The sequence below is a fragment of the Paralichthys olivaceus genome, chromosome 1 (genome assembly GCF_024713975.1).
Source record: "Paralichthys olivaceus isolate ysfri-2021 chromosome 1, ASM2471397v2, whole genome shotgun sequence".
Taxonomy (NCBI): Eukaryota; Metazoa; Chordata; class Actinopteri; order Pleuronectiformes; family Paralichthyidae; genus Paralichthys; species Paralichthys olivaceus.
The window spans coordinates 12,272,525-12,287,248 of record NC_091093.1 but is presented as its reverse complement, the minus strand read 5'-3'; the positions used below and the strand labels follow the sequence as shown (position 1 = coordinate 12,287,248).

Genomic DNA, 14,724 nt, shown 5'->3' with positions numbered 1-14,724 from the left:
AGTTTAATTTATAGTCGTTGGCATTATTCTACACACTGGTTTAATAATTCATGCTGTTTAGAGGCAATAGCTGTGGTTTCATCAGAGGAATCAAATCCATTCAAGTATATTTCTTTCCCATATATTTTCATTCTAAAACTAGAGTTACTCTTATGCTAAACATCAGACAACAGGTTTTCTCTGTGTCACATCCTGCTCATTCTGTTTTGAACATCAAATTCTTTTTTGTATTAGCGTCTGGAAAACATCAGTTAATCAATTTCTGCTGCCTCTCAGGCGTCTGTGAGGAAAACAAACTGGAAACAGTTTGACATGTGCTCATTTCACTGAGTGACTGATGTTGTTGCATTGCTCGGCACAGACGTGGTATTTCGCCGTCGCAGCAGATTTTCAAATCCTCTTATGACTGGTGCGCCGGGCTTCTCATTTGAATGCAATATTTATCACAGACCAAGGAGATGCATATCGCAAACAATGCAAAATGGAAGTGTTCATTAGAATTTATAACTGTGTGTTGTTTTCGTTCTGCTCTGCCTTGAGCAATAAAGATGTGTTCATTTCAACTCGAACCGACCAAACATAGTTGTTCTAATTTATAGAGCTCGACCGATATGGATTTCTACGTTTTTGAGATTTGTGAATTCTGATATATTGTTATTTTATCTAATATTATAATAAATATCAATAAATAAATAAAAAACACAAATACAACCAAAATGTATAGAATGAATTGAATTAAGAATGTTTTTATGTTAAAAAAAAGGTAAACATCCTTTCTTTTTCTTTTTTAATCCTGTAAAATAAAACTTTTTATATTTCGACAAACTTAAACACCCATGCAGATGTGTCAAATGTGAAATGCTCATATCTCCTGTTTTAATCAGCCAACCAATAAATTACTAAATTATAGTAAGAAATATGATATATCGGCTGTGTCCAAGTTAAAATATGAAAACTACAGTTTGTTCCTCAGATATCTGCACATCCTCACACATCTGTTTACGCGTCTGTTTGCATCTTCAGGTCTCCCTGGTGCTCTCAGCCCTCCAGGCAGGCAACAAGGGCACGCAGGCCTGCATCACGGCAGCCAGCGCTGTGTCCGGTATCATCGCCGACCTGGACACCACCATCATGTTCGCCTCTGCCGGCACACTGAACGCAGAGGACGACGAGTCCTTCGCTGACCACAGGTGAGAGCTGCTTGATTCTGTGTTTTTTTGAGAGAGAGACAGCACAACTGGATTCTAACCTTTGCCCCTCCAGTCATTTTTCTTCTAAAACTGACAGAGTGACAAATTTGCTGGTGAAAAGAGGAAGGAAACCTCTGCAGGAAGAAACTAAATTACCCCCAGGGTTTGAAAGATGGAGGAGGTGTCATTTCTCCTAGCTGTTCTTTGTTTTATAGTAACATGTTCTTTAAGATGTCAAGCCATTAACGAAACTGTACAAATGTGATGATGAAGCTTAGAAATGATTCTAGTTGGAGTCTAAGAAAGTCCTCATTGTTGTGCAGATGTTTAGAAAACATGTTCTCTCTTGTTTGACTTGAGTTAAACAAGGTTTCATTATAATAAAGTAATGTTTGAATGAATCAATTCCAAAGAGATGCATGTCTAACAATCCCAGATGAGACGTGACCAAAAATATGTAACAGAGTTTCTTCAACATAATTCTGAGTGAAATTGTTTTGTACCTGACGCCCTGTCAGAGCAGGATGAAAGCAAATTAAATCACTTGTCATTTTAAATTGTGTAACTCGACTCCTTTACAAATCAAACTCTGTGTTGGCTGTCCACATTTTTTCCCTTGTCAGCTTTAGAAAAATAAACATCCAACTTGTTACATAACCTTTACCCATCCTCCTCATGGTTTACACAAGCTTTGATGTGCAAATGCCTTCATTTTTGATGCTAGTAACTCTCACACACATTAAAAAAATTTTATGCAGAATAATCAGAGCCTGCAGCAGATCAGAGCCTAAGTCACTGAAACATTATTGTCTTCCTCCTATCTCGTCCTCGCTGTCAGGGAAAACATTTTGAAGACGGCCAAAGCTCTGGTTGAGGACACAAAGATGCTGGTGTCCGGTGCAGCCTCTGGCCAGGACAGGTTGGCACAGGCCGCCCAGTCCTCTGCTAAAACCATCACCCAGCTCACAGATGTGGTCAAACTGGGAGCTGCCAGCATCGGCGCAGACGACCCTGAGACGCAGGTCAGCCGCTCTCCCTTTTCTTCCCTCGCTCTCTTTTCCCTTTGTCCTTTGTTCACTCCACCTACTATCAAACATTATGGAAAGTTGGCCTGTCTCTTTCCCAAACTGCACAGTAATAAATCTTTGTAATCAGTGTCATTCTGTGCTTTCATTTTCTAGGTGGTTCTGATAAACGCTGTCAAAGATGTGGCCAAGGCGCTGGCCGAGCTCATTAGTGCCACCAAGTGTGCTGCTGGCAAAGCAGCAGACGATCCGTCTATGTACCAGCTGAAGAGCGCTGCCAAGGTGAGGGCGTCAGTAAGTCTGCACTTCATAAAACCATGTCATCATTTAAAGGCCTCCACTGGGCTTCAATGCACTTTAGTGTTTATGGCCTTTTCAGATTCAGAAATCTTTAGAATTACAAAGTTGGAGTTCTTGGTATTGTCATTATATATATATATATATAATATATATATATTATATATAAGAAATGGAATTATTTGGAGGGATTTTGAGGATAAAATAATTATATTATGCAAATATAAAGTTATAATATTATAGGAATAAAATCACAATATTATGCGAGAATAAAAAAACATGTTTTTTAGTGTCTCAAATATTTTGGATCCAGAAGGAGTGGGGCTCCGGCCAGCAAAGATTCTCCTTTGTGCTTATTTCCTACAAAAAGTTTTTTATTATTGAAAAATTATGGGTTTTTGCTTGTTAAATTATGACTTTATTCTGATAATATTTAACTTTTTTGATAAGATTAATACTTTATCCTCCAAATATTTTGACTTTTCTTAATTGCTGTTTTATTTTACTAGTATTATGACTTTATTCTCACAATAAGAGAATAGAGTCATAATACTACAATATTATTCCTGAAATCTCTTTCTTTAAATGGCCGTAATACTAGATGAGCAAGAATAATGTTCATTTTTTTTCCCCCCAATGATAAAAATAGTTTTATTGTCTGTTCCAACTGATTTTCCTTTTGTCTTTGTTCCCACTGTATCTACACCAAGCAGACATCCTCCTCTTCATCAGGCTGAACCCTGTGTCTCATTAATATAAATAACCAGTGAATAGATGTTCAGGAGAACAGGAAGCTGGGATATTTCTAACCAAGATAAATCAGCTGCAAGTGTTTCTACAACACATATGCAGTGTAAAAGCAAGTTATAATCATGACAGTGTTCACTGCTCATTATCACCTCGAGCTGTGAAGCTAAGAAAATAACTAATTTTCACAGTCACAGTTTGTCTCTAAGATAATATAATTTGTTATGCCTCGCATGCAGTTTCAGGACCCGAGGTGAAACAAACCATTTGTAATATTTTAGCTTCAGGTCTTGTGAGCTGTTGGCTTTTCTTTGTGATTACTGTGCGCCCCCTAGTGTTTGGTTGAATGTAGTACACCTTTAGAAGGTTGTGGAACGCTCTGCTCTCAGGGATTTTTACCAAATCATTTATATTATATAGTAGCTGTCCCTTCAGTATCTCTGAGTATATTGGATCATTTGGACATTGTAGCAAAATAGTGAGCGAGACAGTTTATAGGATTGCTGTTTATTTTATTAACAGTTACTCATTAATAATAGATGTAATGTATATAGTGCTTTTAACAATGCTCAAAGACAATTTACATGGGTTAAAAATCTGAGAAAGCAAATAAAAGGAAATAAAATAAATATATAAAATACACATAATCACCTTTTAAAATATCAAATCACACCTTAAAAACAGTTCAGTCAGCATCATTAAATTTGATTCAGAAACTGTACCATAGCTTTAAGTACTGTTGTGGTAATAAGAATAAATGTCACAGAGATATGGTAACAAATCATACAGTTAAACACCAGAGCAACAGTCCTTTTCGACTCTTGAACTCCTGTGAAAGTGAACACTATCAGTTTGAATCTAGTTTCTATGACGTCAAGAGTTTTTTTGTGACCAGGTGTAGATGAACAAACATTTCATCAGAGTTTTTGTCCTGTTCCTGCAGGTGATGGTGACCAACGTCACGTCTCTGCTGAAGACAGTTAAGGCCGTGGAGGACGAGGCCACACGGGGAACCAGAGCCCTGGAGGCCACAATTGAGTGCATCAAACAGGAAATGGCGGTAAGGACAAGCAAAGGGAGAATAATGTGCATGAGTTAATATTATACTGTGGAAATGCAAAATTACCGCTATCAAGAGAATAACAAACATTTTTATACATTGAGGATGAATTAAAGCATTCATTGGCGGACACAGCGAACACTCATCAGGGCTTTTGTTCATCTCCCAGTCAGATCTGTGCACTTCTTTTTAAATGACACCCACCATCTTTTCCCCAAGCTGTTTCAGTCCAAGGACGCTCCCAACAAGACGACCACGCCCGAGGAGTTTATTCGCATGACCAAAGGCATCACCATGGCAACTGCCAAAGCAGTGGCTGCAGGCAACTCGGCCCGGCAGGAGGACATCATCCATACAGCCAACCTCAGCCGCAAAGCCATTTCAGACATGCTCACCACCTGCAAGGTTCTTTTTTATCTCAATAACAGAAAAAAAATATATATTTATGAAGTCTAATCTAGTCTAAACACTAGAGCTTTAATTTGGACCATATCTCTCATAGCGTCCTAGTCAGATATAATTAATAAAATGATATAAGGAAGATAAAGGATAATCTTCCTGTTGAGTCTGGAGTGAATGTGTTTCTACCTTTCAGCAAGCGGCCTACCATCCAGAGGTCAGTGAGGAGGTGAAGAACAGGGCGCTGATGTTTGGAGCAGAGTGTACAACTGGATACATCGACCTGCTAGAACAAGTCCTGCTGGTAGGTTGAACACTGAATCGGTGTGTTTCGAGAGATACATGTTTCTGTTTGTCTGTGTTTGGCTTCCAGTCACACACAAGAGCAAATGTTTGTTCATCATTCAACAATTTAAGATGCATCAGTTCTGCTTGAATGTTTCTGTTAATTTTGTGGTGTAATGTGTATGGGATTGCTCCAACATTGCTTTGAAACTGTATAAATCTCATTATGAAATATTATAACACAAGATACCATGTGTTTTAATGGCTGCAAAATGGAATGGAATTGAATTATTCAAAATATAATAACTTCATCCATCCATCCATTATCGATACGGCTTATCTCTTAGAGGATTGCAGGGGGCTGGAGCCAATCCCAGCTGACATTTGGCGTTATGTGGGGTACACCCTGGACTAGTCCATATTTCTCTTTAATTCAGCCCAATATATTGAGTGTGTGTGTGTGTGTGTGTGTGTGTGTGTGTGTAGCTCCTGCAGAGGCCCACTGCAGAGCAGAAGCAGCAGCTGGCCGTCTGCTCCAAACGGGTGGCAGGCGCCGTCACAGAGCTCATCCAAACGGCAGAGGCCATGAAAGGTAATGACACACACACACGCTGATACCACACTTCACACCCTGACCCCTTTCACAGTATTATATCTGCGATCTATATCTACATCATAACTTTATTTATTTACTAATGAAGTTTCTTACAAAGCCTGTTGTTGTTTACAATCTCCAGTAGGAGGTCACTTCATACACAAGAGAATAAACGTTTAATTTCCCAAATGACAGAGCAACAGAAACTTTTCTTTAAACAAGCTCTTGGTAATATTGCTGTCCCCTTCTCTTGCCACAGACGGAGGTAAGTTAGCATTGTTTTTGTGACTGATTTCACCAGTTGTGAGCTGTTCAACGCCTTCTCTCTTCAGCGCTAACTCTAATTCATTTCATCTCATTTTCAAATCCAGCTGCTCTCAGGCTTCTCAAGTACATGCAGTAGTCGCCTCCATCCATCACGCTTAGTTGTTTTTTTTTTTCAATAAATTACTCATCTTCATTGCAGTTTGTGGCCTCCCATCAACCCTGCATGGGATGTGATGACATGCGGCACTGTCTTTTTTTTCTGTGTGCTCACTGTGTTGTTGTGAGGCATGTTCTGTTGACACACTACTCTGTGACGTACGTCCCATTTTTTTTACATTTGAGTCCTGATCCTAACTTCATGTGTGCACGCGTGCCTCAGGTTCAGAGTGGGTGGACCCAGAGGACCCAACTGTTATCGCAGAAACGGAGCTGCTTGGAGCGGCAGCGTCTATCGAAGCGGCAGCAAAGAAGCTGGAGCAGCTCAAACCCAGAGCCAAGCCCAAGGTGAGTGACCAAATGTGTGATGAGCCACTGTGGGACTTACATAGATCACTACACAGGCTCAGAGGTTTGAACTAAAGAATAAAAGTGTTCATTGTGAAACACTTTATCACAGGAAGGTACAACTCATAAAACACATGTTTTCATTACAATTGCGAATAGAAATATGTAGAAATATGGCAGTGGTGGAAAAGAAGGAAACCACAATGTAAAAATGTTCAAGTAAAAGTCCAAGCAAAATCATTTTACATAAGTAGAACTTAATGTAAAGTCAAATATACTTTAAACACACTTCATGCAAGATATCCTTAGTTTTATATGGTTATAATTTAATTACTGAGTTTTAAAAAATGATATTTATTAGTGAATATCAGTACTGTATATTCTATTCTCCACCCACATATACTTACCAATCCTTACTGCTTTATGTACGTGTGTTCTAGGTTAGTAGTTTCTTTCTGTTGGGACTAGTAGATACAAGTACCATTACAAAAATTGAAAAAAGTACATCAGGACAAATAGAAGTCCTGCATTCAACGGTTTTCTGAGGAAAATCAGTAAAATTTGTCAATTGTATTAAAAAAATACAAATTACTTGCAATGGCTGTGGCTGATAGATTAAATATTACATTTACACTTCAAATGATGAGCCTTTCTTTGTGACAGCAATTAGTCCGGCTGCTTTTTGGATAACATTTTGCCCACATGGCTTTAGACTGTACTGTATATACAGTACTGTATAATTGTTTTTCACAGCAGCCGTTTAAACATGAACTATCAGGTGAACACAGGATAAATGTCTAGTTGACCCTTTCTTTGGGAGCCAAGCCTTTTTTCTTTTTTCTTTAAACCAGTATTGATGTCCTGTGACTGTGTGTAAACATCTATGTGGTTTTTTATAGTTTATATGAATATTTCAGTGTTAAGATTTGGTTAGTGCTAACAATAACGAAATCCCTGAGAAGTCGCTCTGTGTCTCGTGCCGTCTCCTTCCTGTTAACATATTTCCATCTAATAATCTTTGTCCTCACTTTAAGATCTCACCAGAGTCTCAGACCTCAGTTAGTCTTGGTATTAACATCCGTCCTGAGCTATCCAATCACAAGTGTTCAGCTCTAAGATCAGATCTGCATCTTGAGATCTGATCAGTCGGTCTGAGAGGCATGTGGCCACTGACGCTGACGTCCTCCGACAGTTTCACAATAAATCAAACATATCTTTATGCCTCTCAGTGTCCATATGTTGATTTGTTTGTGGTACCGCCACAATATCAACACTTTCCACCACCTAATCATTTCTATGCCTGTTTTCAAATGAGGAAAATCTTGATGGATGTGTGCAGCCCCTCTTGACCCCACTCTCTGTGGGTCATCGGACACATCTGTAGATCATTTGGATATCCGACTGGGTTAAAACATCAGATGGTCCTCTTGAACACAAATGTAAAACATGAATATTTGCATATAGAGCAAGTGGGATCCGATCACAAGTGGTGACAGGAGGAGACACATTTTAATATCAAGTGTAAAAAGAGGAACATAGAGCTGTGCCCCTGTGATCAGATCTCTCGGATGGATGTTGATACCAGGTATGAACAGAACCTCAGTCATCCATATTTTAACCCAGTTCATTAGGTGTCCATGTCCATCAACGTGTTACCTCCTGATTTTCATCATTGTAGCAGACTCGTCCTACGATCATGCAGCTATCTGTGCCAGTTGTAGCTCCTGTCCCAGTATATGTCCTCTGGTTTCCCAGTTAACCCCCCTCTCCTCCCCTCTCTCCCTGCCTCCCTCCCTCCTTCCCTCCCTTGCCTGCCCCCCACCACCGGAGGCCTTCTCTGCAGGGCTCTGTCTGATATGTTTGATATATTAGGTTGTTATTCAGTCCCAACTATATATCAAACATATTCCTACAGTGTCCCGCTCTGTCTACAGACTTGTGGAGTGAATGTGTTTGTGTTTGAAAGCGTGTGTGCGTGTGTGTCTGTGTGTGTGTGTGCGTGCGTGCGTGCGTGCGTGTGTCAATACGTTGACGTGACTATGATTGAATGTGCATTACTGGATGTGCATGTAGCTTCTTATCAGTAAGATACTTAGTTTCTGGTTGTGTGAGGTAAACTTATCTTATCTCTTTTTGTTTCTCTGGTGGATTTTTTTTTTTTTAAACCTTCGTAGTTAAGAAATAATTAAGTATGTCTGTGGGACTGTGGTTACATTTATTGTATAACTTATGATTTAATTTGATTTATTACTTTAAATACAAGTTTAAGCCAAGTGAAAGACCCTATTCTGTCTTCTCTCCCCTCAGCTAGCGGATGAGACGTTGAACTTTGAGGAGCAGATCCTGGAGGCAGCCAAGTCCATTGCTGCAGCCACCAGCGCTTTGGTCAAATCAGCCTCTGCTGCTCAGAGAGAGCTGGTGGCTCAGGGCAAAGTGGGCTTGATCCCTGCTAATGCTGTGGACGACGGGCAGTGGTCGCAGGGCCTCATCTCTGCAGTGAGTATAAAGGATTGTCTAATGCAGGTTTCAGTCTGAGACACACAAACAAACAAAATCATTCAAATACACTTACACACTAATTTTCTCCATCAGGCACGTATGGTAGCAGCAGCGACCAGCAACCTGTGTGAGGCAGCCAACGCCTCGGTGCAGGGTCACGCCAGCGAGGAAAAGCTCATCTCTTCAGCCAAGCAGGTGGCGGCGTCCACGGCTCAGCTGCTGGTGGCCTGTAAGGTGAAGGCTGACCAGGACTCGGAGGCCATGAGGAGACTGCAGGTACAGTTTAGTCATGTTTCAAAAAAGACCAAATCCAGTGTAGCAATGCTCATACTTACTAGAATTTACTACAGCAGTTGTAGACGTGGCTGCACAACCTCTATAATAATCCTCTAAGATCTGCTTAGAATTTTCATGCTGCTTTTTGCTGTTGTTGTGATTGGATCTCTTCCTCACACAGATTGCTGGAAACGCTGTGAAGAAAGCATCAGACAACTTGGTGCGGGCTGCTCAGAAGGCAGCATTTGACAAAGCAGATGAAGACAATGTGGTGGTCAAGACAAAGTTCGTGGGTGGAATAGCACAGGTAAGAATGTCGAGTAGGATTAGGACTAAACGTTATCATAAACTTCTCTTGTCTTTTATAAGTTGCCTCACCCTCCACTTCCAAACATGAAAGAGAACCTGTGGCAGCCTGCAGTTGTATAAAAACTCAAAAGGTTTAGTTTGTCCAGTCTGGACTACTGTAAAAAATATGGCAGCCTCTGCTGAGAGGACCTGCTCCCAATGTAGGTGTAAAGTATTTAAATATAAAGGGTCAATTCTAGGGTAAAGAAGAATGAAACACACAAGTGAAAACCCTACTAGGATTATTTTATATTAAATCTCTGCCAATTGATCCCATTCACCTAATTCTTACACACTGAACCTTTAAGAGAGGGAAAAAAACTTGGTCCAACCATTGATCCAGATCTGCTCTTAAATTTTCCAACAAACAGACGGGTGAAAACATATCCTCCTTGGTGGAGGTAAAAAATGACTAAAACCACAAAATACACAGTAAAATGTCTATAGGTACCTGCTGTATAAATTGTTAAATGCTTTATATAAAAAAAAAGTATTTTGTCTGTGTGTCCAGATCATTGCGGCCCAGGAGGAGATGCTGAGGAAGGAGAGGGAACTGGAAGAAGCCAGGAAGAAACTGGCTCAGATCAGACAGCAGCAGTACAAGTTCCTGCCCAGCGAACTACGAGAGGACAACAACTAATGACTCAACCTCGGCGTCATTGCCGCGTACACTTGAAGAGCACACATGTCCATGTGTACATTTGTGTTCTGTTCACGGCACACTTGGACAGGTATGTGGCCTACAGCGACTTCAGGGTTACGTTTTAAGTCCACACAGCACAACAGTAAGATCCTATAAAGTCACCTTTTAGAGACTACTGTGGGGAACTGACTACTTTCTGAAAAACAACATAAAGATGATGATGTGGTGATTTGCCTGAAGAACTGCCTCATGTATAACATAACCTCTATGACTGATGTAATCTGAACCAGAATGTGACTGCTGAGGACAAAGCTCATACACTCTCATGTTTGTCCATAAGCTACACTTTCTTTACTGCGATCTACACATTTTCAGCTCCTGCTCATAAACTTTTTAAGATGATGAATTGATTGTATCGCCGCTCATGTCGTACACAGTGGTATGACTGCAAAGCCACGCGCAGAGCAAATAGATTTCACCTCGGTACGCTGATGTTTTATGAATGTTGGCCTTTTATGCTCAAATTCAGCACCTTAATATCTGTTGTAACCACGTGACCTTGGTGTGTGTTGACAGTAATTCTGTGGTCATTAACCTGAATATGAAGGAAGGTAGGAGTTGCTCATTGGTGTCATTTGGATCATACTGTAAATTTCAATCATGGAGAGTTGTTTGTTGGAGTTTTCCTTTAAACACTTGTAAAAGCATCTTTCTCTCTTAACTTTTTAAAAGCTGGTATTGATATTAATGGGCTCTACATGCAGAATGTCTTCTTTTTTTTTTTTTTAAAGAAACAACAAATTCTTCATGTTTTCGTCGGTGCCCCTGAATATAGGAGTCATCTTGTGCGGCCACTGAGACTCAAGGAGAATTGTGTTTCTAAGTGAAAGCTTTTCCACACTGGATGAATTGTTACCATAGAAGGAATATGTATTACTCTTGAGTATTTTTTAGCAGAGAGGGCTCAGAGATAATCTAATTTATTTACCACCTCACAAAGAGCCTGTGGTGGCCTCTGTCATCGAATATTCCCTAATATAACATATATTTTTTAATTCCTCATCATGCCAGGTATTGAGACGTCCACACAGTATAAACAGAATTTGATCATGATGCAATAACATGGGTGGTGCTGAAGGGGGCGCTATCGGCTTCCTTTACACCTTGCAAACTTAAAGTAATAATATAGGAGAGGATATCGAGTAACTCAGAGCCTACTTTACTTTTAAGATTGTGTTTGGCGTAATCTGCTACAACATCCTGCATATGAAGGATAGCTGTAAATACCTCAGACCTCTTGAATCAGTTGCCGTGCTTCTTCTATGCGTCATGTGCTTTGTCTGATGACGACGCCCAGCAGAAAAACGTCCCTCCTTTTATTTTCTCTCCCATTGATAGGGAATTATTATAGTTTCATTTTTGTTCCCCTAGCAATACTAGATCACTGCCAGTTAAATTCAAAATTTGAACATAAAATTTGCAATAAGCGAATATCTCTTGTAAGAATTGAGCTTAAACTGAGTGACCTGAAAGTTAAGTGACTACAACACTAATCGCTGAAGTTAACCTTTTCTTGTTTTTGTCCAATCTAAAGGTGCTTTGTGTGACTTTTACTACAGCTACTACTCGCTGCAATAGAAGAACCTTTTTTGTTTACCGAGTTTGATTGTAGTGTGTTTGGTTTCCCTCGTCTTACTATATATGGACTGTGTTTTTTCAATATTAAAGGACAGTATATTGTATTGTGAAGATTCGGTCCTGCTGTGAAACTGCATGGCTTTGATCTTCAGTTGCATCTCACTTTGTTTATACAGCGACAGAGATAAACTTTTTAAGGATGCACTGAGCAATCATGATGTCCATGCAGAGGCATCTTACCACGGTGAGCAGGTTGAATTCACAGGTGGCATTGTGTTTCGTGTGTGTTGGAGTGGGGGGGGGTATTCACTACTCATCAGTCCAGTCCGTAGAGTTTTATGATTAGTGCCTTAGTCCAAAGCTCATACAGTGTCCGCTCCGCTCTGAGCGGGCGGCTTCACCTCATCGGTCAATAGAAGGTCCAGGATGAGCTGTTTGTTTTGGGAATGCAGCTTTATGTTTGTGGGTTTTCTAAAATTTGTTGTCCCCTTTTGTTATTGTACTGTTCCTCTTAAAGTGCTGAACCAACTGCATCCCCTTTATCTCTCTCTTCTCTCTGCCGCATGTAAAGCCTTTGGGGGACGACAGAGGAACTGTCAACCAGTCAAAAAATGTGCACCATCAGTATGTATATTATATGTATAAATATATATATGCACACATTTTTTGTACTGGATTCCATGGGCATGTACCACAGTGCTTCTAAACTATGGCAGACTGTCACTCTCAGGTCTGTCGACTGCTTTATTGTACGTTATAAAGTTTTTTGGATGGGCTTTTTTTCCCCCTTTGTGCTTTCAAGCCTATTTGAAAGATAAATGTCATAAGAATATTTCGATATAAGTGTCACCATTAAGATCATGTTGTGGCACATTTCGATGATGTGGAGTATTTGAAGTGTTCTGTATGTTTCCTCTCAACAGAAATACAGCTATGAAGTTAAGATGATTAAGATAAGTGATAACGATAAAGATATTTATCCGGCCTCAATAAAACTATTTTTTGTATTCACTGAAAAATAAAGCATTTCGATGGAAAGAAGTGTGTCGGAATTTCTTCTTGTGGTTATTTCTTTTGCAGAAAAGTTTGTTCATTCATTTTTTCAGTGAATCTTTACTTGAACTCGGAAATACAATGTGGTAGAGACCTCATTCATAATACAGCCAAGTACAATCAATAAACAAAAAAAATATTTTAAATATTAGCGAGAGCAAAAGTAAAAGCCTGAGGAATAAGTACAGTACAAACAATTTCATTTAAAGCAAATTAATTAATTAACGCAAATGAATCAAATAAAACAAGAATGGCTGCAGGCAAAATCTGGTGTGATTAGGAATTTAAATTGCCAAAAGGATAAAAATGAGTTGAGCTTTAGATTGTTCATGTTTTGAAACAAGCATTTGATTTATAAATATCATCCTCACATTCTGTTATCATGTTATACTAATATACTATTTATGACAATCATATAATATCAAGATACTATCATATTATAGTAATATACTATTTATTAACCACTGCATATACTATGTATACCTTTAAAAATACCTTTTAAACCCATATAGCTCTGTCCTGTGTTTATATTTTGATGTGTTTTATATGTTTTATGCTACACTGTTCATCCAGAAGAACAGAAAAAAATGATGGCTGTGGAGACCTGGTATACCCTCCTCACATTTAGCACCTCAAGATAATACTCACATTTGAAATTAGAAACCTCTCCTTGACCTATTTTTCATTATATAACAAACTATATTAGTCTCAATACATCAGTGTTAAAAAGTAGAACATGAGTTACGGTCAAAAGTGAAACCGTTTTCACAGATTGTTGATCAAGACTAAAATTCTGATTCAACATTTAAAACAATTTCAAAATGTACTGAGGTTTGATAACCACATTTATATAAACTTTTACTCCTGTCAGTTTAGAAACTGCTCAGAAACAACATGTAGAGCTTTGTTTAGGTAAATAAAACTGAAAATTTTACTGAATAAATAAAACATGGAACATTTGGTTCCTCGTCCCAGTCCGTGAGGACTTCCCACCGTGTTTCATCAGCAGCAAGGACAAGGACACTGCAGAACCACTACGACTTCTCCAGCCCCAGTGAATAACAGAGAGGTGAGTCCTGGCAAGTGAACAGGGTCAGTTTAGTGTAGGGACGAGAAGGTATTTCTGAGTCAGCACTGAACCTGAAGCTATACTGAGTCCAGTCTCAGAACTGAGAACTGTGCTAAATTTGTCCAGCGCTAAAATCTGTGGAGGCAATGTCAATTACAGTGGCACAGCTGCTCCAAGAGCTGCTTTTAAACCTGGAACCCATTTCCTGACATTTTATCATGGAGAACGTTTTTAACGCTGCTACAACAACGTACCTTTCTTATATGTGACAGAAATCTAGAACTCAGTGACTGTGAGACATTTTCCTGACTTGTAACAAGGCCCTGTTACAGATGCTTGGCTCAGGGTGGAGGGGGGGACACACAGCGAGAACCTTGAGAAAGGATGAGGGCATTGAATTTAATGTGGACAAGCAGCTGATAGAGGATAGCTCATCCATTACTTTTATATCCTCAATCATAAGAAAAGGGAGAAAGCGAGTATAGGATGACAGCAGCAAACTACGCAGTGAGGTAAAAATCTTCTGACGTCACTTAAACATTTAAAGACAAGATAAGATTACTCTTTGTTTCTCTCTTAAAAATGTTTACATAAAAAAGAGGATTTTAAAGATTTTTTTCTTTTACATATAGTCACATTCGACTTTGATTCAAAGGATCTGCATCACATCAGGACCTGCAGTCAACGTTTACTTTCAATATTTATAATTTTTTAGACTAGTTCTGACCTTACCATGTGTTTTATTTTATTTTGTTATCATTAACATTTTTACTTGTATTTTTGCTTTAATGCTCTGTGATCTTTAAATTGCTTATATTGTTTGCTTTCA

General features: G+C 39.2%; 1 protein-coding gene across 4 annotated transcripts in view; it reads left to right on the top strand.

Annotated features, from left to right (window-relative positions):
* tln2a (talin 2a) overlaps positions 1–12,814 on the top strand; it is an 89,139-nt gene extending 76,325 nt beyond the window's left edge. For 3 of the 4 annotated variants that reach the window (XM_069521668.1, XM_020080054.2, XM_069521659.1), the window contains 12 exons: positions 1,024–1,190; positions 2,029–2,212; positions 2,372–2,497; positions 4,203–4,319; positions 4,539–4,724; positions 4,915–5,022; positions 5,490–5,595; positions 6,245–6,369; positions 8,677–8,865; positions 8,962–9,144; positions 9,326–9,451; positions 10,004–12,814. In XM_069521668.1, coding sequence (XP_069377769.1) covers positions 1,024–1,190; positions 2,029–2,212; positions 2,372–2,497; positions 4,203–4,319; positions 4,539–4,724; positions 4,915–5,022; positions 5,490–5,595; positions 6,245–6,369; positions 8,677–8,865; positions 8,962–9,144; positions 9,326–9,451; positions 10,004–10,132 — 1,746 coding nt within the window. In that variant the 3' untranslated portion in view covers positions 10,133–12,814. Of the gene's footprint in view, positions 1–1,023; positions 1,191–2,028; positions 2,213–2,371; positions 2,498–4,202; positions 4,320–4,538; positions 4,725–4,914; positions 5,023–5,489; positions 5,596–5,857; positions 6,370–8,676; positions 8,866–8,961; positions 9,145–9,325; positions 9,452–10,003 lie in introns of those variants that run through there. The other variant, XM_069521675.1, reaches the window with a different exon arrangement.
* The last annotated feature ends 1,910 nt before the right edge of the window (positions 12,815–14,724 follow it).